This window comes from Pygoscelis adeliae, unplaced genomic scaffold, assembly GCF_000699105.1.
Source record: "Pygoscelis adeliae isolate BGI_AS28 unplaced genomic scaffold, ASM69910v1 Scaffold445, whole genome shotgun sequence".
NCBI lineage: Eukaryota > Metazoa > Chordata > Aves > Sphenisciformes > Spheniscidae > Pygoscelis > Pygoscelis adeliae.
In genome coordinates this window covers 1,374,843-1,398,006 of record NW_008824894.1, presented here as the reverse complement: position 1 = coordinate 1,398,006, position 23,164 = coordinate 1,374,843, and the positions used below count along the sequence as shown (strand labels likewise).

General features: G+C 42.5%; 2 protein-coding genes across 2 annotated transcripts in view; one reads left to right on the top strand and one right to left on the bottom strand.

The window, feature by feature from the left end:
• The window catches only part of SAP30BP (SAP30 binding protein), a 32,207-nt gene extending 9,919 nt beyond the window's left edge, over positions 1–22,288 (bottom strand). Inside the window, exons 1-5 of the mRNA XM_009324612.1 lie at positions 22,139–22,288; positions 21,897–21,966; positions 21,163–21,272; positions 18,011–18,058; positions 4,007–4,049 (exon numbers count right to left, since the gene is read on the bottom strand). Of these exons, the coding sequence (XP_009322887.1) occupies positions 4,007–4,049; positions 18,011–18,058; positions 21,163–21,272; positions 21,897–21,966; positions 22,139–22,288 (421 nt within the window). The remainder of the gene's footprint in view (positions 1–4,006; positions 4,050–18,010; positions 18,059–21,162; positions 21,273–21,896; positions 21,967–22,138) is intronic.
• Positions 22,289–22,448: 160 nt separating this feature from the next.
• RECQL5 (RecQ protein-like 5) overlaps positions 22,449–23,164 on the top strand; it is a 39,181-nt gene continuing 38,465 nt past the window's right edge. The window contains exon 1 of the mRNA XM_009324611.1: positions 22,449–22,578. Coding sequence (XP_009322886.1) covers positions 22,458–22,578 — 121 coding nt within the window. The 5' untranslated portion in view covers positions 22,449–22,457. The remainder of the gene's footprint in view (positions 22,579–23,164) is intronic.

Genomic DNA, 23,164 nt, shown 5'->3' with positions numbered 1-23,164 from the left:
ATTATCATTCAAAATAATCCTGGAACTTGCATATATGGCCGCAGGCTCCTGTATAAAAGATTTGTGTTTTCAAAGTCCCAAGCACAGCTTTCCACTGTCTATACAGTGGTAAATGCCGATGGACAGCTAACAACAAGGTGTGTCCTCACAGGATACATCCAACTGCTTTGTGCATCCTGTTATTTCTGTCCAGATCAAAGTTTTACTTTTACATGAGTCATAGGTAGTGACACTGGCTGCAGTCTCTAATTGGGCCTGTGATTTGCTGACTCACGGCCTAGAGGATCTCCATGTGGGGACCTCAGGAAGCTGGCTGTTGGCACGATTAATTACTATGGGCACACCCAGATTCTGGCTCACATTAAGTAAATATCTTCCCCTAATCAGATTGAGTCCAGCTAAAGAACTAAGGCCATAAAGCAGATCCCATGACTCAGATGAGAGTTCAAGAAAGTAGGAGCCAATGCACTGCCAGGTCTGCGACTCAAGCATCCTGTTGCTGAAGGACATGGCCACTAGTGCTTAGTCTGTACATTCTCCTTCCACAAGCTGACCTAAAAGTTAAACATTTCATCAGCACAAGCAATAGGTGCTTGTAGCTTTTTGTGCAGCCAGCACGTGCACTGTGGTGAGGCAGAGATAGATGTTCAGCTGCTCCCGGGCTCTGTGTAGGAGGCCAAAGCACAGCCAACTATCAGGGTGTACCTAGCAAAGATTCAGCATCTCAGTAGTCAATGGAGGACATTTGCTTTCCAGATCTTGGTGATGCAGATAATTAAATGGAAACACTACAGTTAATATGCTTCAGTTTCAGATAGATGGGTTATTTGACCAGTATATCCAACAGTACAAAGAAATACTGCATAGCAGTAGAGAAAGTGCCACAGTGCAAATTATGCACTCAGTTCCTTCCAGAAGAAAACAACTGCTCACAGTCCAAAGGCTATGCTGGAGACATGGACGGGGGGCACACAGGAGCTTTGTTTCCTACAGATGGGTAGGCATATTTTCCTAGTGCAGAGAAAACCAAAAGAATAGAGAACATAGGAACAGAAAGAGCTGGCTGTACCTGGACAGATTGGGGTGTGGGTCATCTGAGGTCTGGTAAAGTACCTTACCTCAGCGCTCTCAGTGAATAACACTGCTCCCCAGGTAGGATTAAGAACTCCTGTCCCTTTCAAGGTTCACTTGTATGCTGCGTCTTAAGTAGCCACAAGGGATTACAGGCAGTATCAGGTGCCAGTTTGTCTATAAAGGTCACACTATGCAAAAAAACCCAAGCAAAGACCTGGAAAGGGTAATCAGAGGGGCATGGCTTTCCCCTGGAGACATGCAAACCGGTGGTGCCTGGTCTCTAAAACTGCATTCTTTGGCACTCTAATCAAGTCTGCTTGGCATAAACCAGGGTGTGTGGGTTTCTGATTTCCTGGCACCAGAACAGCCAAATCACAGGGAAGAACTGGAGGCAACAACATGCCAGTGAGTCACCCATCCATGGATGGACACTAGTTCCCTTTCTGCTCTGTGGGCTGAGAAATGCAGAAAGAGACCTGCAACTCAGCCATATTTTCTGCTCTTATGAACACTGACTTTGTGCTCAGATATCCTAAGGGCTGGAGAGAACATTTGTTACAGTCCAAAAGGTAAACAACCATGCTGCAAAGAACTTCAGGGCAAAAAAAATGCATCCTAAAAGTATTATTTTGCAAGGCCGCAGGAAATGGCAAATGCAATGTCCTGCCAGCACCATGTACTCTTCAGAGTGGTACAAAAAAACCCCAAAAGGGCAACACTGATGCAGAAATCTATCAAAATAAGTTTCACATATACTTCATCCTCAACCACAAGGCAGTTACTGCTGAAACCTCCCCTCCCATTCTTTCAGGCTTTGATTATGTGATCGCTACTTCAGCATAAGTCAGGACAACCATGCCCTTCCCAGCTGCTCATCCCTACTGTTTTCTTTGTGCCAGCTCTAGTGCTTACATAGCATGCACTAAGCAGATCAGGGAATGGATCCAGCTGGAAGCCTCACAGAAAAAAAAAAATAGAGAAAAAAGGCAACGAAGGTCGATCTCAGCTGGCTCGAACTCCCGGACCAGCTCAAGGCACACAAACGTTAGCATGCATCCAGGGGAGGTAAAACAGAAACATTATTTTTGGCAGAAGCCTACATTTATGCTGTACTTAAGCAACTGCATATCCATGGACTTTAATAAAGGTGACGCTGAACAACGTAAGGTTATCTTCTGAGAAGGGCAGGCCCACAAGCTTTTAATGCAAAAAGCAGTTGTGGAAAACTAAGGAAGACTTCGACTTCCACATACTGATATTAGACAAAACTTTAGATGTCCAGATTGGAGAAGTTACTTGCTTTGTGTCAGAAAATCCTGCACCTTTTTCTATTCAAGAATTCTAACTCTAAAAGTCCAAGTTTACAGGAAGGGAGTGGTTCTCATATTACACCAACCATAAGGCTCTTGCAACAGTTCCTTTTCAACTAGATAAGATATGCTGTCATGCAAAAGACCTACAGAATCCAGCATGGCAAGTATGCTGATCTCTAATAACCTGCTTCTGCACAAAGCTAGCCTACACGCTGCTCTGTAGGGATTAATTAATATCCTATTGGGAAAGGATATTAAAGATATATTGCAAACTTTAATCCAGGTCTCGGGACTCACCAACACTGTCCACTCATGAGTGTGTGGCACCGTAATAAGTGCCCTCTGTGCAGCTTTTAAGCCTGCATGCAAGTCTGGGCTATCATGAGACAAATGAGATTCAACCTTCTAATCTCCTGTGGATGGGGCAGTCTCCGGGGGAAAAGGAGACCAACAAAACTGTAATCTGAGCTTTATACCTTAACTAAGAAAGGACTACCCACTACACTGCTTTACAAGTGTAGAGCTTCACCCATATGTAGAGAGTAGAAGGGCAGCTGGCTTTCAGATATTCTTCTTTACTTTTTACCCTAAATGCTGTTGTCTCGTCCGTGTTTCTAGTGTGCATTTGGCAGCAGATCAGTAGTTTGGAGAGAGAGCTCTCTGTTGCATTCTATGATGAGACTGGTTAAAGCAGTTTTGCCCTCTGAGGGCTGAAAATTCAATATAACAGCTGGGTTGGTGCAAAGTCTGGGCAGGCCAACTGAAAAGCACTTAAGTCCAAAACTTCAGAGTGATGGCTGTTGTAGGAGTCAGCTTAGCATCCTAGTATTTACTGTCTTATTTTACATTTATCACACTTTATGGCTGAAATATCATGCTTGAGCCTTGACAAGATGACTTGAGAGATAATGAAGCAACTTCTAAACTCATCATTTTTTTATTATATTATTACATGCTACCACACAACTGTACTAGTAACCTCAGGAACAAAGGGTTAGTTCAAAATAGTCAGAGCTTCAACGTAAAATACGCTTTCTGTACATCTCCACAGAGATCAAGCAGAGGACACTATTTCAAGCTGATGACCCTAGACTTTCCAAGCATTTTTTCTAAATCTAATAATAGTGCAATGAATAAGTGAGATGTCACAAAAATCAAGTAAGTTTCAGTAACCATTAGAAAACATATGGTATGCTATGTCAACACAGCAGCTGTAAACCGCTACATGGATTACATTTAAGTGGAGATATTTTAGCTAAGTTTCTGAAGCCACAGAACAAAGTATCTGTCATCATTCCTGGCTATACTGGCTCTCACAGAGGTGTCTGGACAAAGTTACTGCTTTTTTGTTTTTAAGCTCATCTAGAAAAACACCAACACTGCCCTTTACATATATGTCACAGACATGTAATATATGAAAACATTTTCATATTTTTAGGCATGGTACCCTTCTCCCAAAAGACGACTTCACTGAAAAAATTCCACTGAGATAAAACATTGCAGGCAATAATTCCAAGTCCAGCATTGCCAGGACAGAGTGAAGATGATTTTTACAAAGGGGGAACCTAGAAGGTCTAGTTTGAAAAAACATGTGAATAAATACTTCTAAGCAAACTTACCAACTAGCTCCTGAGGATCTCTTTTCTCCAGTTCTGAGAATTCCTGGGAGGAAGGGGGAAGAAACAGATTTTAGTCAAGGTATCCTTCCAATCTAAAAAGCTATACTGTCCATTTGTTTAGAAATTTACACATTACTTCTGAGACAAAAGAATAAAAATTAAGAATGAAATGCAAGTTATTAGATAATAGGGCAATGTTTGTACCATGGAAAGTCAAAGCCTAACAGGATGCTCTGTTTCCTTTCAAAGCTGGAGTCTAAATTTAACGAAAGAATTCAGGCTTTGTTTCTATGAGTCCTAGACACTCGGCTCCTTTCGAATTCCACAAAAACTGCTGTACTTGAAGCCTTTCCTCAAAATAGATCAAACCATAGATTCTTCACTTTTGGTGACTGGCCCTTGGCACTGGCCAAGAGTCAATGCTTTAGGGCATAGCTAGCTAAATACAAGCTGGATCCAGCCCACAGAAAACTACTTAAGCCCTGGGAATGCCTACCACAGGCCTGGGCAACTTGCAGTCCTCTAAGCAGGGGCCAGCAGGATGCATTCCCCAGAGTAACATGAAAACAGCTGAAATGCCAGAGGCAGCAGCAGAGCAAGACGACTTCAGAGCGGCATCTGATCGGCCTCTCCACAGATACCCAAGGCTCTGCAGGGTCCCAGACTGCAGAGGTTTGCCAGTTGTGCGTGGTGCCAGAATTCACTTCTGTAATTGTGCCATTCAGGGCTTTGGCTGATAAACCCTCTATGAACCAAAATGCCAGAGAACATGGTGGTGATGCAGATCCTGTATTCCCATTTTGAAAGAACACTCCCACTGTCAATTCTCTCTTGGCTGCTACTTTCCAGGAGTGACATAGCCGATCTGCTCTACCAGAAACTCAAGGGCAACCTCCACTGGCTTGTAATGCTCTGTTTGGAGATCTTCTGAACACAGCTAATCCCCCCTTAGTTATATAAATTAAGCCTGCTTTAGTTGAGGGAGCACAGCAGATGTTTGCACCAGAGTCTGCTGAGCAGGAGGTGTTATGTAGGATAAGACACTCTTAAATATGTTTTCACCATATCGAGACCAATATTCAAATATTTTGGTGCTTCCGAGCGACCACAGGAGAGTCACAAGTGATATCAAGTTCAGCACAAATAAAGTTTTGAAACAGTATCAGCTGTATCCCAACATTGCCCTCTCCCCCCTGCCTCTCTCCCAAAGACCTTTTGTGACTCACTGGACTGTGCGTCCAAAATTCCTCAGTGCCTCCAAACACTGAAGCTATTCATTCAACCTGACAGAGACATAATGCTGCCTCCTTGCTGCTTAGTAACCACTCTCTAAACCCCCTCCTTTATTCCATCTCCAATCAGGTGAGAGGTGCATAAGGTGACGAGAAAGCAGCAAGGTCACCAAGCCAGATCTGGGAACAGGCTGTGCCAAATTCACCATGAAAACCCACCAATTTCCAGAGAAGCCAAAGCTCTGGAAGCAGAAAAACAAATTCTTTTTGTGGCACTAACTGCTAAAGGGCACTTTTTATAGCCATTCATGAAGAAAAAAAAAAAGCACCCTGTTTCTCCATAAGTATACTTGGATCACAAAAACACAAGGCTAAAGCTATTTTAGAAAAAAAAAAAAAAAGGACACTAAGGAACACGCATCTTCTCACTGGCCAGCTGGCGAGGCCCCAGGCCCCTTTGTGAGATGGACTGTAGTGTAACAGCTCCAACCCCTCTAAGCTAATGCACTTGGTGTAGTGCATTAACACCTCTTCTCCCAGGGGCTTCAGAAAGAACAGCACAAGCAGGAAAAAAAAAAATTGAGAGAAGCATAACATTTCAAAGCATAAAACTTATGCTAAGAGAAGGAGCTCTCTTTGGCGAGAACACTGGACAGGAATCCAGGGAATCTAGGCTGTGCTCTCCACAAACCTACGCAGACACGGCGTTAACGTGGTGAGCCTCAACCACATCGACATGGTGTTAAGATGGTGACCATCAATTTGCCACCAAAGAAGTGGGGGCAATTCTGCAGTAACTAACAGATTGTGAGGACAAATTCAGATTGCACGCGGGCTGGAGAAGTTCACAGAGCTACAGATACAAGGGAAATGTATGTCCAGGCAACATACAGTAACTCATTAGGCAGCAAACACATGCTGTCAGAAGGCTGCTTTATTCCCTTTAGGGGGAGAACTTGCTAGATATGTAATTAAAAGTATTTCTCACCTTGGTTTGAAACAACAAGCAAATGTTTGTTGAGGTGAAAGGAGGGAACTGCTTTTGTTCCAACCTTGACTGAATTATATCCTGCATTTTTATCTTTTGAAAGTTTTGTTTTAAGTGGACTGAGAGGGAAGAGGAAGAGACGGGCTATGTCCCTGAACACCTCTTGATCCTCCCTCTTACCCAACACTGTATTTATTATTCCATTATACCTCCCATCTTCTGCCCACTTATCCTCTCACCACCCAAGAACACAAAGGCAAGAGAAAAAAATACCCCAAATGACCAATATTGCCAAGCAGGCACTTAAGCAACCCAGTGGCACAGAAAATTCAGGTGCTTTAGACATGTGCTAAATGCCCTCAAGAAGGCTGTCCTCTTATTTGGCCAATTAACAGGGCTGCAAGGGTATTTGCTGTATTTCTGAAGTTTTCAGAAGCCCATTTTCAAGTTTCCTGTAGCTGTTTGGAGCCAGCGCCAAGCGTAAGCACACAATTCTCAGGAAACATGAACTCTGAGAGGTAATCTGATGGCCAAAACCTCTTTGTTATGTACCTTACATTAGACAAATATCTCTAAAATGTCAGATGCATTAAGTAGTATGTTTTATGAATTTCCAGAACCATCAGTAAGTTTGCTTTCACCAGAAGTAAGTTTGTTCTTTAATTTGTATCCTTTAATCCTAGAGGTACAGCACAAGTCTGCCCCATTTGTAACAGGCTGAAGCAAGCCAGTCCTATCAGGCTGCCACTGTGTATTTACCTGGCCTAATCGCCCACACCCATTTCACCACAGCTGCTCTATCAAGTCTAGTCTCCACATCCTCAGGCCATAGCCAAGACATCAGAAACCCCAGAGCTACATCAAGCAAAAGAAAACAAGTTCACTAACATATTATAGCCACACCTCACTGCCCAAAGGATATGAATTTTGCTTACTGATTAATTACTGCGTACCTACACCCACTGCTCCATCATTAACAAGCTGAAGACATCAACACAGCTTTTCATTAAGTCAGACTACTTTCAAGCCTCTTAAATGCCTTCAGAAAACAAAGGGATGACCGACTCTTCCTACAGTGCTTGTTCATATTTGCTCAGTTTACTGTCTAACACTATGGCGAGGCAAGTATCAACAACTTGACCAAAGATGTACAGTTTGGCAGATGCAAGATTTAAGAAGTCTTGTTCAAGCCTCTGAGTGTCTACTGAAGATCCAGAACTTAAGGACAGCCTAAAAACCTTCAGTGGAGTAATCACCCAATAAGAACTGTTCTACACTCCCTTTGGCTAATTTAAGTCTGGGACACACATTGAATACAATGAACTGATTAGAAAAGACAGCATTTAAAAAAAAACCAAACAACAAAACACACCAAACAAAACCCCACCATATTTTCTGCAGATCTAATCCAATATAAAGTTGAATGAGAGAGAGAATCACCGAATAACAAGGTACAATAAATACTGCATGGTTGCTATCTTTTCATTGTGAAATGGAAGAAATATTTACACACAGTCAAGAGATTTCTAAAGGAATTCAAACACATTTAATCAACGGAAAATTTGGAAGATAACTGAATTTTAAGAAGAGAATTTACCTAAATCCATTCAGGGCAAGGTGATCTTTTTGTAGATTACTACATCATCAATACCCACCGTGCTATGTATCAGTACGCTCACATGAAGAGCACAAAATCAAGCAGGTGAGTGGTTCCAAGCAGAGGTGATTTTATGTCAAATCTCTCTTATCAGAGTAAATATATGAAAGCTATCAGAGCCTTCAAGTATCCAGGAGGTACAGGCATCATTTATTGGGTTCATTTGGACCCTGATCACTGAAAAATAACAAGGTTAAGACTTGACTAGTGGCACCTTCCGATACTGCACAGTTTTCACAAGCTGGACCTCTGAAAGGCTGTACGGGAGCATCTATGAATTTACTTTTTCAGCCAGTCTCTCACTATCTGCACAGTCAGCCTGGACACATTAGTTATGCTGAAAATTCTCTCTACCATTATGGAAATACAAAACTTGGGAAAAAAAAAAAAGTGTCCCATGTTCATTCTTTTTTTCTAGTCATTTTATCCCATCTAGTATTACATGATGACCTCTAAGAATGGCTAGATTGAGTTTTAAAAAAAAAGCAATACTGTACTTTATTCCTCTCATGCACTCAGCAAGTTGATTTTCTGGCTGCTATCTACTTTGCAGCCTAGATCTCACAAGATCAACTGTTTAAGGGCCTAAAGCCAGACGGCCTTGCTCCAACAGACCCACTGAAAAGAGTCAAGGGATGCCGTGGTGGTTCAGAGCCAAGTTGGAAGAGGACTGAAAGACAGCAAGACAAGCAAGAGGCAGGCTCCTTTCCCCTGATCCGGAGAGTAACAAAGAGCAGCCTCTGAAGAACGCAAACTGCTATGGGCAAAGACAAAGTATTAAAACAACAACAAGAAGAAAAAAAAAACAACCCACAACTTTTTAACATCTAACAGGACCACTAACATAAGCCACAATTTCTGTGCTTCTAAGAGCAATTCTGCACATCAGCTCACCGATAGCAGAAAACAGTTATTCTATTACTATTCCCGTGTGCGTTCAGGAAAAGGTTTTCCATTTTTTCTACTTCCCCAAAGACAAATGCTTTCTTCAAGCCCTGGGCAAGACGACACTGCCTGCAAGAGCCTGACTGATATGAACCCAGCTTGATGGTTCAGTTTTCATGTATCATAATCAGTCAAAGAAGAAGAGCAAGTTGAAGGGGGGTGTGTGTGTGTGTACACGCACAAGGAAAGCGTTGCATTTTGGCTTAAGATTTCACCTTGCTGAGGTGAAATATAGACTATCTTTTCAGTCATAGAGTGTTTCCATCCAGTTACATAAAAAACAATCTCTGCTCAGGTTCCATGGAAAATAAAACCAACCAAACGCAATCCTCGTAGTGTGGAACAGAGATTAAAGGAAGGAAGCAAAAACAATATGAATCTGAGACTGATGAATTCAAGTTTGGAAAGGCTTGCCCAGAACAGCTTTATTTAATGGAAAGAATGGACTGACTTACAACAATGCTCGCTAAATCCTTCCTGAAACAAGATCCACAAATCCAGTACAAAGCTCACATCGAACATAACTGTTGGCTTTAACTGTTGCCAGAAGGTACAAATTCAACCATCAATTTCTTGTGGAAGCAGTTGCATATGTTGGTGCAGGTGTACTTCAAACTACAAGAAGAAACAGTTGAACAGGGAGGCAGAAGAGGTACAAAACCAGAAACTGATTGCTTTAAATAAGATGCAAATTGTAAGAAGTGGAGAAGTTGATGCCAGGTTTGCCACTGCTCAATTGCGTTCCCAGACTTGTAGCCAACTTAGCCATACAGCTTCATTTTTCTGCTGACTTCCAGTTAGTGTTTAAAAAAGTAGCTAGGAAGCTTCCACAGTACCCCTAAACAACACTCTCTTTTTTTTCCCCCAGAGAGAATGCTCTTGCATTGCAGAATTTCTTCTCTTCCCCAACTATTTCACCTGATTGCTTGCACATAAAAAAATTTAACACCAATTTTAACTGACAGCCACAAAATGTATAGACCAGTCACATTGCTGTCATGCTAGTGGATTAGTTTGAAGATATTAACACAGAGAATCTCAGTGCAGTCCTTCCACTAGTAGCCAGTGGAACTGCTGCTGCAATAGTTGTTATAGTGGATTTCTCTCATCTGATCAAGTGCCAGCAGTAAGTTTTTGTAATTTTTCCTCCTCTCTACAATTCACACTATCTCCTGTAGTCCTCACATATCAATAGCCTCACTTGGCTGAGTATGATGGAAAGAAACTCTACAACTTCATATAAATTGTTAGTAGAGTTATCTAAGCTGATAGTGAAGATGGCCTTGTCAGAGCAAGCGGGTGAAATGTTTATATGCAGGCAGCAAGAGAAAGTCCTCTCTAAACCCTGGATCACGTGCTTTTTTTTTTTGCTTTTTTCTTTTTTTTCTTTTCTTTTTTAAAGGAACATGCTAGCAATTATGTTCTTGCTTTTCTACAAACATCAGAAGTGCTTATGGAAAGAGAACACCAGAAACTTCTCATTTAATATTAAAAGGGCATGACAAGAACTATTTCATTTCTTGCTCACCAGATCTGCCTGATGTTGGTGTGCTACCAGGCTGACAGCAGCAAACACAGTGCAAGTCAAGTGTATTCAGAGTCTGGAGAAGAGAAAGCAAGGGAACAGAAGTACAGTGCTTTTATTCCTCCTCCCGCCCTTTTTTCTTGTATTGTGAGAGAGGAGAATCCCAAGAGAAAGCTTGAAACAAGCCCATTTCCTACACCATATCCTGTTTGCCAGCTCTGATACATAGCTCCAGGCAAAGTGCCCAGTACAGGATAAGAAATTTAACTAAGAAAAAACTATAGGGACCATGATCTAGATACTAAGAGAAGCACAGCAGCTCAGAAATAAGCCACCTATAGGAAAAAAACGATACATCCAACCTTCAGTGACACTTATGTACAGTCTGTACAAACCTACTTATTTTGAGATACTATTGTCAGAGACAAAAAGGGAAGGAAAAACAAGTCAGGAAAGAGTCAACTCCTGAGACATTCCTTAAGCATCTCACCAAAACAAAGAACGTGTGTAGCTGACACTGCCTTTTACTTTTTAAGCTAAATTAAGTCTAAAAATCCACCTTCATTTCATTTCACTTTCATTGAAAAAATACCCAAAAACCCCAACCAAGATCTGGCAAAACATTTCAGTGAGAAAATGCTTTAGAAGGGAAGCATTCACAGCATAATAGCCTTTAAACAGCTTTTTTGAAACTTGATTCTGTTCACCTGACTTATGCTATCTCAATATTTGATAAAAGATTATGTTAGCAGTAATTTCCAGTGTGTGCCAGAACTCTCGCTTTCCAAGTGGAGGTACAGTTAATAACATCTGCCTTACAACAGCACCCTGGTCCGAAAGCTACCTGCTTCCGTTAGCTGCCTCCTCTCTCTCCTTCTCCACCTCTGATGCTAGGGGCCCTCCAAGTTTAACATTTGCGGATAACCCTGTGCACTTGCTTTACAAGACCACAGAGTACAGCCTCTCCACAGCACAGACACCAACCAGGGCGCAGCAGTGTAAATGCGCAAAACAGCCTGCACGGAAGATTGCACAGCCCGTGGGAGCGCACCAGCAGTTAACAGCTGCCACACTTTGAGTGCAGCCAGTAGCACAGCTCCCAGCAGTCTCCACTTGAAGCCACCGTGGTCTGCAGAGATGTGCCTTGCTCTGCAGAGCCCATAAATTCTGCTTTCAAGTCACTTTTGCTTCCTACAGTGAAACAGGAATTCAGAGGTGAAACATCAGCACCACATGAGGGCTTGAGGTGTCAAGCTACTTTGATGATTTTATGTTTTTTACAGATTGTTGCAGTGCAGAATCAAGTAGAAGGTGAAGCTGGGCTGTGAGAAATCCTAAGCCTCACAGCAGCAAAGGAAAGGCTCAGGAGAGCTGACAAAATTAACTTCTTGCACAAGCTTTCTTCCCTGGTACTGAAAATTCTTCTTCATGGTTTGGAGTAGAGGCAAAGTGTAAAAGCAAGTATCCTCACTGGGATATGCACTCCTCCATGAATGGATCCCACAGAGTTTTTGCAGATTTTGGTCCTTCTGTACCCAGAACGGGGAAGCTGGAAGAAGCTATTTTCAGATATTTGTTGGTATTTGAGGCAATCCTCCATCTGTGCTGACTGTTCAGACTCTCACTCTGACACGCACTGACATGCAAATTCAGAACAGCCTATTTCAGTACAGCAGACAGAAATAATTGCAACAACAGAACTGGACTTGAAGAACTTAGACCTTTATCAGGGAAGGGGAAGCAGCTCCAGAAAGGACTTTTCTTCAAGTTTAAAGACAAACAGAAAAAGCCTGGCTCTTCCTTTGAAGAAAGGCAAGCCACACCTGTGTCAATAATCTGTGGTATTTAGTACTGCAGGGAGTGAAGGGTCTGCCACAGCATGTATGCCTGGCGGGGAGGAAGGAACAAGCATGTCCATGGACATGTCTCATCTTCCAAACAGTGCAAGAGCTGGATTGAAGCCAGCAGCTCTAAAGCAGGTAAGCCAGCTTCAGAGACCAACAATGCTGTGATCTCCCTCCCTCCCAGGCAGACAGAGCTAGAGACACAGAAGTACGTGGGGCAAGGGGCAAAATAATCAAGGATGCCAAATGCTGTTTTGTTTCCTACATGCAAAACTGTTTAACCACCACTGATACTCTCTGGCAATAACTAAGGTCAACCACCTAGTTAAAAAATGGGAACCAGATATCAGCTGTTTTAATGTTTGAGCACTCACTGTAATAGTGTAGAGGACAGCATTAGAAGCTGAGTTAGCTCTACTCCCCCTAAAGGCTCTCTGCATGTAATGCTGACTGCTAAACTGCCAAACTCTCTGGTTCCCTCCACAGAGCACTGGAAAACAGCGTGCCAAACCTAAAACGAGGGAAAAACATGTAGAGTTGGAAGCGCAGACAGCATTTTACACAATTATATTAAAAGAAAGCTAGAATACAGAAAAAGATGAATCTGAGACTGCAGTGCTTATCACTGGCACCTTCAGGCTGTGCTCACTGGCAAAGGAATGAGTGGAAAACAAAACAACTGGAGATCTAACCTTAACCCTAGCCTTGGAAACTGCACAGTTCATGCTTTTAAAGTGTTTACAAAGAGGTACGTAGCACAGCCATGCATAACAAGGCCATTTTTAAAATACAACTGCTCTTTTGCCAGTTCTGCCCATCAGAGGCCAATACTAACCCAGATAGCATCAAAAAGCTGGGGGGGAGGGCCAGAAAAAAAAAGAACGTAATGACATTTTTTTGTTTCTGATGAGACATTGGGAGTGCCTTTCTACAACACACTTACAAACCAGTTATATGCTACCAGACCCAGCCACCACAAGACGACTAATACACAGCCACTTCAGCCATCGCAGAGTGCACTGTTTTTGGGTGGAACAGCAGTTTTAATGTGTTCTTCAGTTATATGACGTTAAACATATTCTAAGTAGAATTTTTAAGACTACCTCTCAACAACTGAAAGCATCAAGGGCTGGTATTTCCTAAGCAACCTTCATATTTTGCCACCGCCAAAGTAGAAGATTAAAATTATTTTCTAAAGCTTACTAATGCCAGCTCCTTTTATACAGCTTGCCGTGGAATACCTAAATGGAACAGCAGTGCTTTAATGATACAAGTTTTCCCAAACACGCTTTTTCCCCCTTCTTCGGAGCAAAACAGTTATACTTGAGGTCAAAGTTACTGAGTAGGTTCAGGCATCTTTTGAGAAGCTGGCTTGATGAATGTATCTTGAATTCAGAAAAATTAATATGCCTTATCAAAATAAGAGTTAATTACAGGGATTACATTATTGCACACACACCCATTTACTGGTTCTTAGCACTTACCGCTTTTACTTTAAATCAAGATAATTTTGGTATTTAAGCAAACAGGTTAATGGGCAGGCAAGATAAAAAATATTGCAGTCAAAAGCCTCTAAGTATTAGTACACACCTATGCATCAGAACACAGTAAAAAAAACTTTATAGGTATGCTGGATCAATAAAAGCTAAACATAATAAAGAGTTGATGATTATCAAGAGGTGGTACTTAGACATGCTTAGAAACATAGTATTCCTCAGAAAATTTGACACCCTTCTGCTAGATCCCAGTTTGGCTGCCTCTCCGTACAATGCCACAAGGATGCAGAGGGGACCCTTAAAACAAAACCAGAAAAGGAAAACATCAAAGTAGCCACCTGTTTTGAAAAACTCTTACCATGTGTCAGGCATTCACTTGCCAAGGGAGTGGCAATATTTATCAGCTTTCCTGCACTAGCTAGTCCTGATACCACAATCAAGGCTCAAGAGTTAATGATTTCCCCCTGTGAAAACTCCAGTGAGCCAAGCTGCAGGGCTGGGCTCTGTCCTTGATCAATGCTTGCAACCTGTTACTCATCCAGCCCTACAATATGAAGTACAGAACCCCTCAGGTGAGACTTGGAGCACAAGGTCAATATTTCATTTAAGGTTCATTTTCCTTCTTCCTGCAGGGCTCCTCCATCTAGTGAGCTCTGAAGGCTTGTATCTTGTTACTGCATCAAGGCTGTAACCATAGCCAGCTGCTGGCAAGAGCCCAAGCAACTTGCACTCACTGCACAGCCCATTAACCCATATCATTCCAAACCAATGCCAGCAGAACACCAAATTTCACACCCATTTCCACAACGTCCTTTGTTTTGTACCCACAGCTCCATTATCTGAGGGAAAGACATAAAGAACCTGTCCAGGCTGTGGGATTCCATCTTTAACACCACGCCTTTGTCAACCGCTGCTGGTCACCATTTCTTTTCCCTTCTAAGCAGAAGGCTTTGTTTCTGAAGTGCTTTTAAGACAGTTGCTTGTTTACAGTTGGTGACTGCTCACTTAAAACCAGGGACCCCTGAAATGATTTTGGTCACTAACAAATATGTCCTGCTCCAGAGCCTGAGCACATCCTCCCAGAGGGAAATTTGGAAGAGCAATTAGTTTTACCTAGATTTGAATCTCCCATTTTCCATGAGTCCCTGAAGCACTTCAAAATGCAGTTACAGGACACAAGGTATCTGACTTTGCTACTTGAAGAGGAGGATTCTGCTTTCTGCTGCAAGCACACAGTGTTTGGGACTGGTTCACAGGTGCTCAGTAACAGAGAATCCTATGGGCCAGAAGTCTGCTCTGGAAGAACGCTTTCAGATGATTGATCAAGATCAACAAGGGCATACTCCCTGGAATCAAGACAAAAACCTGAGATAAATATAAACACCACAGGGTGGGGTAGAAAAACATCTCCCCATTGGGGCTATTTGAGGCAGGCTCCAAATTCCACTTTCCCCACCATCACTTTACCAAGACAGTTTTCACATCATTCCCCACTTTCAGTCTCCTCAGCCTATACCCACAACTGACACCAACTGAATCTTCTGGAGGTTTTGTGTCTGGTGCTACCCAAGCGCAGAATGAGGCCAGATCACAGGACACACCAGCAACAAGGGAACTCCTTCTCCACACAACCTAGCTCAAGTGTCCTGGTCAGTTATTCAAGACATAATCTCAAAGTAGTTCATTCACCATATATACAAAGAGGCAAACACCAAAAAATGCTGAATGTATATTCAGGGCTTGAAAAGACTATGATTAACTGATGAATTGCAATGGTTTTACCTCATTCATGCATTTTAAAGGATTTATCTTCTGTGTACAGCCATGTTCAGGCTCTGGAGAAGCCCTAGCCATATATAAAGAGCCCATGATATCTATTTAAACATGTTTCCAGGTCTGTGATGTCTTACAATGAAATTGATAGAGCAAGAACAACTACAGCACTGGGACAAAATAAAGTTATCTAAAAGGGTTATCAAGTTATAATCAAGTGCCTTACTTTTTGCGACACTTTGGATTTACAGTAACTACAACTCTTAGTCACTAGTTGTCATAGATATTGCAAGCTCAGAGCAATGAGGAAGAACAAGGAGAACACTGCCACTTGGTGGAAAAGGGGGATAGGAAACGTTTGCAACTGCTCCAAGTAAAACTACTTTAACAATGATGTTCCACCCACACACACACGGAGAGAATTTCTTAACAGCATGGCTAGTGCAACTCCATCAGTGCCCCACCGAATGCCGTGCAGCAACATGCCTGTTCTGTTACCAGCACAGCACTGGGCTGCCTTGCAGTATGCTGCGTAGCAAAGGTGTGCTTCTACCTCTCCCCCCAGTGCCAGCTGGCTATTTAGCTAGAATTCAAAAAAACCCAGAAGGCCAGAGGAGGCTATTCCCTTCTTCACTTATGTATGAAGACATCTATTAAGGATGACACGGAAGTCTGAAACTGCTAAGTTCAGATTTGCCTCCCTGCTATTCTTCTCAAATCCTCACCTTTCATGCCATGCTAGGATGGCAAGAATTACACTTGACCTTTCTTTTTCTTTTTTTTTTTTTTTTTTTTAAGTTTAACTTTAATTTACATTTTCAGTTCTTGCAGAGTTCCTACTGCAGAGTGTACCCAAGATACCAAATGCTCTTTATACATTCAGCGTTTCTTTGCTTCCCCACTGAAGCTGAAACACTGCTCCGTGGCCATGTGTAGCTCTTCTTCAGAAGGGCACAACGCACCTAGATAGTAGCACATAGAACTCACTGAAATCAAGAGGCTTTTTAAACAAGCCAACATGAAACATCAGCAACATGTTAAAGTAGTAGCCACACAATTCAGTGGTAAGATTTCTGTAATGCATCATCACTCAGACAAGACCTACTATAGTCTGATTTTGTTCTTTCTCTCTTTGCCAGATCTTTTCTCCATTGCCCTGAAGTCCTAGAGCCCTTTTAGAGACAGAAATGCATACAATTGCAACAGGGCCCTACTACAGGGGTGGTGGTGATGTACACCAAATATCTCTTTTAAAGAAAACCCATCTGTTCTTCTTTCACAGTACACATTGAATCCAGCAGTTTTTACAGAAACATCTTGCTAGCATGCTTACCAGCCACAATGGCAAAAATTTAGAAGTAGAAAAAGGATAACAGTGAGAGACTACCTTTTCCTCTCTTCCAAAAAAAGGTAATTTATTTTTCTTGCAACAAGGAAAGGAGACAATACATTCAATTTCTGAGTGCCTCCTACCTGTATGCCAAAGGCATTAATGATATTTTACACACTGATGCAAGAGACTTTACCAGCTGCAGTACAGCTGCCAAGATTTTCAACTGTGTATCACTATAAACGCATAAAAATATTGTGGAAACTGGAAGAAGGTGCTGCTATGAAACTAAATTAAGCAGAATAGCTAAACACATTCACCTGCCTTCGTCTTGTCCTATCAAAGCCCTATGCTAATCCAAATGCTCTCCAGAATTTCAGTTTGCAGCACAGTCCTCCAGTTTCCTTAGCAGAGCTTAGAGACTGTCTGCATCCTTGAGGAAGCTACTGGATAAAATAAAGGCCCTTGCAATTGTCATTCACTCGGTATCCCACAAGGCTGCTTATATTGCATGGGGGACTGAACTAGCATAAAAATTGGAGCACAGTTCTCTATAAAGTTTCAAATGGATTTGGTCTTTTGTCTGTCTTCCAGATTTTAGCCTGATGTATGTTCCTATGTGCTGTTAAACACCTGTTGTTCAGCAGAAACAAGATGTAATCCCAAGATAAAGACGACTAACTATTTATGATAGCTACCATCTGGGGATCTTATTTCACTTTTTAAATTTTAAATACAACCTTTACAAAACTGCTTCATTCAGAAGGACAGAAAGAGAGCTGGTGACAACTGAATTGGTTTTGACACATTTCATGACCTCTAGGAGCAATAAGGTCATTTATTCGTTAAGTTGTTCTAAACGAAGAAAGTATTCCAGCTAACACTGGTCATAAGAGAATTCTGTACTGAATACTACATCTCCCAGATCACTGCAAAATAGGTGAGATGCTGTCAGAAAACCTACCTCAGATCTAATGCACAAGATGACTAAGTTCATGAATGCAGATCTTGATCGTGACTCAGCCCGTAGCCTAACTGGTTATCTACCTTTGGCAGAAGCCAGAACTAAAGTAAAAAAAAACACGTTACAGCTACAAAAAGGAAAGTATGAAACTAGCTACGGAAGATCGCAAACGAACACCAAGCCATGCTGTTAAAACTTATTCCTCTTGTACTGAACTTCCCCCCCACCACCATACCACACTTTCAAATACCTTTAGGTCACCAGCCTCAGGTTTTTCAGTCTCTGAATCGTCATCTTCCTACAAGACAAGAATTTACAGGATTAAGCTTAAAGAGCAGGCTTGGCAAGTAACTGCACTTACAAGAAAGGGCTCGCATTCAGCAGCCCAGCAGTAGTCCAAGACCCTTTCCACGGAAGGTAGTTTTGCCCCACCCACTCATGACCAGAAAACAAGCCCTACAGTCAGGGAAAGAAGTGTTTGTTTGGGTTTTTTTAGGCAAAAGCATCACTCAGTAGCAGATGTCCCCCACAAAACTCATGCAGCTCCTGAACGCTCAGAACTAGGCAATAAGAAGCAACAGAACTGGGGAAAAAAGCATTTGTCATTTGATATTTCTGCCTCTTCCAGTTGGCAGGTGGGCTTTTTGCACTTGCTCCCGTTTAGCAGTACTCACAGAAAAAGCAGCATTTGCAAGACCTATTATACTCCCAAGCATACATCAGCAACACACAGAGGACACACAGCTGGCCTGCCATCCAACCAAACATGCAGGCTTGGTGAGGGTCTGGCCTAGCACCAAGTTCCAAGGATCCGGTGATGCCAGCAGATACTGCATCCTTCTTGTTTGTGTAGTGCTCTTGTAGCCTCGTTTGCAGATGATGTGAACTTGCACAGAAGGGAACCACTGACAAATTTCACTGTCTTAGGTAACAGACTCCATTTGGTTTTTATTTCTACCCAGAAATAAACCAAAGAACTGGGCAAATTTCTGCCCTGTGAGAGCTTAAAATACTGAACTCAGCCTCGTGTAAAATTCCACACCGCGTGAGAACTAAGCTCCAGCTTTGGTCCCAACTGGCAGGTAAGCCTACTGTTCCGCTGCCCTATGAGCTACTTCGCTAGGGATCCTAGAGTGACCTATGTTTCTAGACATAAATACATACTCTGGGTTAAAAACAAGTTTGAGGAGCAGAAAATGCTTTTCATGCTCACACAACTCAGCAGAATGGTTTTTCCTCCAAACTTCGCCACAAATTTCAACTTTGGCCCCAAAACAAGAACTTGGTGTTTCAGCTTCAAAAAGAAAAACAAAAAAAGAAGTGAGATGATTACATGCAACTGAAAGGAAGAGTTTACAACGAAATGCCCACCTCAGGATATTAGCACATGAGCAAGTTCTGGCAAAGGAAGCTAGAGAATGACCACACAATAATGTCAGTGAGTTTTAATTGCCTGAATTAACATGCATATCCCACAGAAGTGAGACATCAAACTCCTTCACTTCAGCTACTCTCCAGCTTACTTTTCTGAAACATGTACATATGCCAATAATTCAGTCTTAACTATCAAAGTTTAATAACAGTAAGTTTGTAACTAGAAGAGAACCATAATCCCAAGTAACTTCATGTTTATCACAAATGAGATTCCTCTCCCCTCCACAGTCCCACCTATGTTATAAAGATAAAAGTCATTTTCAGCAAAGCAACAATGGGTTGAATCATTCATGTTATAGATGGGTAACTGAAACAGCTCCCCAAACCTCCTAACCTAGCAGGGGATATCACTGAAACAACATCAAGAAACAAAGAAGCATTACTGAGAACTGCCTTTGATAAGACAGAGGCTTTTCAGTCACTGTTAAGGTAGATAATATAAGCACAGAGTTGTTCAGATAAAAGCCCAGGACAACCTGAGTCCAACTCGCATTGCTTTCTACAAACAACTCATAACCAAATAAGCTACTAGCACAAGCAATATCAAGGAAGCTCTTGATTCTGGTCAAAGACTTCTTAATGCAAAAAAACAAGCACTGCTCTCCTGCAATAAGACTGGAGAGAAGGCACTCTGTGTAACCTGCGCACATCTGTACAGTAACTGCAAATATATGCGAGACCTATTGGCTGACACCAAAGTGACTCGATCGATTGCCATTACTTGAATGGCAACTCGTACCTCCCAAATGATGGACAGCTGCAACCTGCACTGAAAATTGTGCATGCAATAAAGGCTACTCCATTTACCTGCCCATTTCTTAATGCTAACTAAACACAACTGATCTTGACTAGCATCTGGATCACACCTACCACTTTCTTTAAACTAAAAAGATCTCTTTGAAGGGGGATCTAAAGAAGTTTTGGATATAAAAAGAATTACTAAAGCAGTAAAAAACTTCACTATTTTGCTTAGCCAGATGCCAGGAGCAGACCCTGAATGCTACTGCTTGCACCTTCTCCAGTTAGCAACAGAACAAAACCAAAAGCAAGAACAAGAGACAGACAAATTTCTTGTCTGCTACTTGGGAAAACAGATGGCAGAAACAGCGAGTGTCTCATAAGAGACTGATCTAATGCACACAAAGTAGATTTCAACAAGGAAAGGTTATAGTAACATAGCCCTATTTCTTTCCTCTACCATGTAGCCAAAAAACTAGAACAGGGACAAGATAACACATTCTTAATATGGTGGTAAGCAAAAGGTTGATGAGAAAGAAAGGAGACAAGAACCTCCCTCCCCACTCCCCCAAAACTTACTGTTTTGCTCTTACAGACACATGAGAGAACTATATATCCTTTTGTGTATTACAGCTGCACTCATAGGCAGTAAGCTACATGCCCTGTCTCACAAGGTACCGATTTTCTCAGCATTTAGGTAATGTTATACACATGCCATGCACCTATGACAAACAAAAGCCACTCACGTCTAGACAGGACACTGTTACATCAAGATAACCTGATGCAGTAAGTGGGTTTAGTTATACACAAAAGAGTAATTTAAGACATCACAGAACTTTATTCTTTTTAATCCTCCAGCTGACCATGTAACAGTGTGTTCCTTTTACAAGGTTCTCATATACATCAACTACGCTTAGAGAATAATTTTCATTTAGCGTGGCTGTTGACTTGTACCAGCCTTTTTCCCATAAAAGAGTCAAACGGCATCAACACAGTTAGTAACAAGCAACACGAGCTGCGTCAAGCTGCTGATGGGTTTCAAGACAAATGCTTTCTACTTGAAAACAAAGTGAATAGAAGTATTTGGAGAGTGCTAAAACCCACACCAGGAGTCAGATATTCAGGGTTCCAGCTTGGGTTGCCGGTCAGGGGCTTTCCTTGGAGACAGAAAAGCCTCTGCAACGCGTGAAAGGGATCAGGGGCAAGCTCTCGGAGCAGAGAGGTACTTACTGACTGCCTGCTGTTCTCATCATCCTCTTCTTCATACCCGTCCTCGTCCCCATCCAGGCGGGTGAAGTCGTCGTCTCCGTACCCCACCGAGACCAGGCCCCCTTTCTCTCCTAAAGAGGAAGGTAAAAAGAAAACCATAAGGAAAGGGGAGGTGGCAACGAGCGGGACTTTCCCTCACACAGGGGAAGGCGGCGGGCCGGGGCGGGCCGCGCGGGGCAACCCCCCGAGCAGTAAGGCTGCAAGCAGCACATCTTTCACAGCCACTAGCCAAGGCAGGAATGGGTAATACCCACTCACACTTATTTCCAGCTTAACCACACACCAATTGCTGATTCTCCATTACCAACTACATTATCATGAAAAAGCAAGCAATTAGAAGCCAGTTAATACAGCATGCATAGTCTGACTTAACACACACCCAGCAACATCCTAGACCACACACACCCAGCCACTAGTAAACAGCAATATAATTGAATTTTATGACCCAAAAATGCAAAGATCCAGCTGCAAGGATCATTAACAATTTTGTAAGTAAGCTATAAAACCTTATACCCAGGTTGCAGTCAAAAACACAGGTTGCTTGTTTCTTATTTTTAAGCAATCCACTCTTTCTTTTTGTAAACACACTTATTTTTATGCCAATATTGTACTTGCAGTTGCCTACAGTCAGAAACAGTTACTACCATAAACATGATTATCTTGCCTTTAGTTTTTACATGGTCACCCCTTCTCACTATGTTTCACTGGTGAGATGAAAACAGATGATGGAAAGTCAGAAGAGAAGTTACAATGCAGGCTTTCGGGCTAGCAACATATGGTCACAGATAGCCATTAAAGGGGCAAAAATGCTTTAAAGAGCTTTCTCTGGCAGCTGGTTTATCTTCCTTTTTAATATCCTCAGAGCATGTTTCTAAAGCGAATCACACAGCACCCATGGGTCACAGGAAACATCCTGCCCGTTATAATGGAAACCTACTTTGATGCCCTTCAACAGTTCAGTGTGATCTCTCTCCACTTTCTTGTGCTTGGAGAGCAAAGGATCCTTGTGGTTGTTCTTGTTCCTGGCAATGTTATCCATGGCAGGCAGCTCGTCACTCTCACTTCTGGGTCTCTTTTGGGCCATCATGGTCGACTTTGGTGCAGGATGTGCAGGAGACGGGGGGGGGGGGGGGGGGGGGGGGGGGGGGGGAATCATTGGTGCAGGTGGCAACGAGACAGGGCAGGCCTCTGCCAGAGGAGGGTGGCAGCGTTTGGGTTTAGCATCGGTTCCTGTCACTGTTCGCAGCTTCTCTAAGATGAGCGGCGAGGCTCCCCCGGGCCTGGAAGGCAGGGTCCAGAAAACGCTGCGAAAGGTCTTCGGGTTTGAGTCCTTCAAGACTTCCCTTCAGGAAAGCGCGACCATGACTGTGGCAAGAGGTGAGGCTCGGCATCGGAAAGACGTGAAACACATCTGGTTTTCCATCTTCCTGTGAGGGTGGTACTGCAGCAGTTCGTATTGCACCTGTTTTGAGGAGACACGTCACCTGGACTAGGCAGGACCACCTGGCCCTCCAACCCTCCAAGGCTCCTCTGCTTTGAGATCATTTCAGTGGCATAGGAGCACGAGCATGTGCTGTACACAAGCTTTCTGAGCACGGCTTTGCCCTACTTGTTCTCCTTTGTGTTTGTTTTGTAACCCCACTATTGCATCAACCAGAAAATAGGAAACCTTAAAGTACAGTCTTGCTGGTATCTCCACTGGAGGCATCTGCCAGCATGTTTATGGTCAGATGAGGTCAAAACTGTTTACATTTATATATTTTCAGAGTAAACCCATCCTTGTAGACAATTTTAGACACAGGTGATATCAGTAGAAGACTTTATTTCCTGGCATAGTTTATACCTGTTCTCTGAATCATGTGGCTGTTACCAGAAACGATTTTGCTGGTGTTAACGTATCCACCAACAAACTGCTGTTGGTTGGACAGGCAGCTCATGCATACAAGCTGTCAACCGTCAGCTC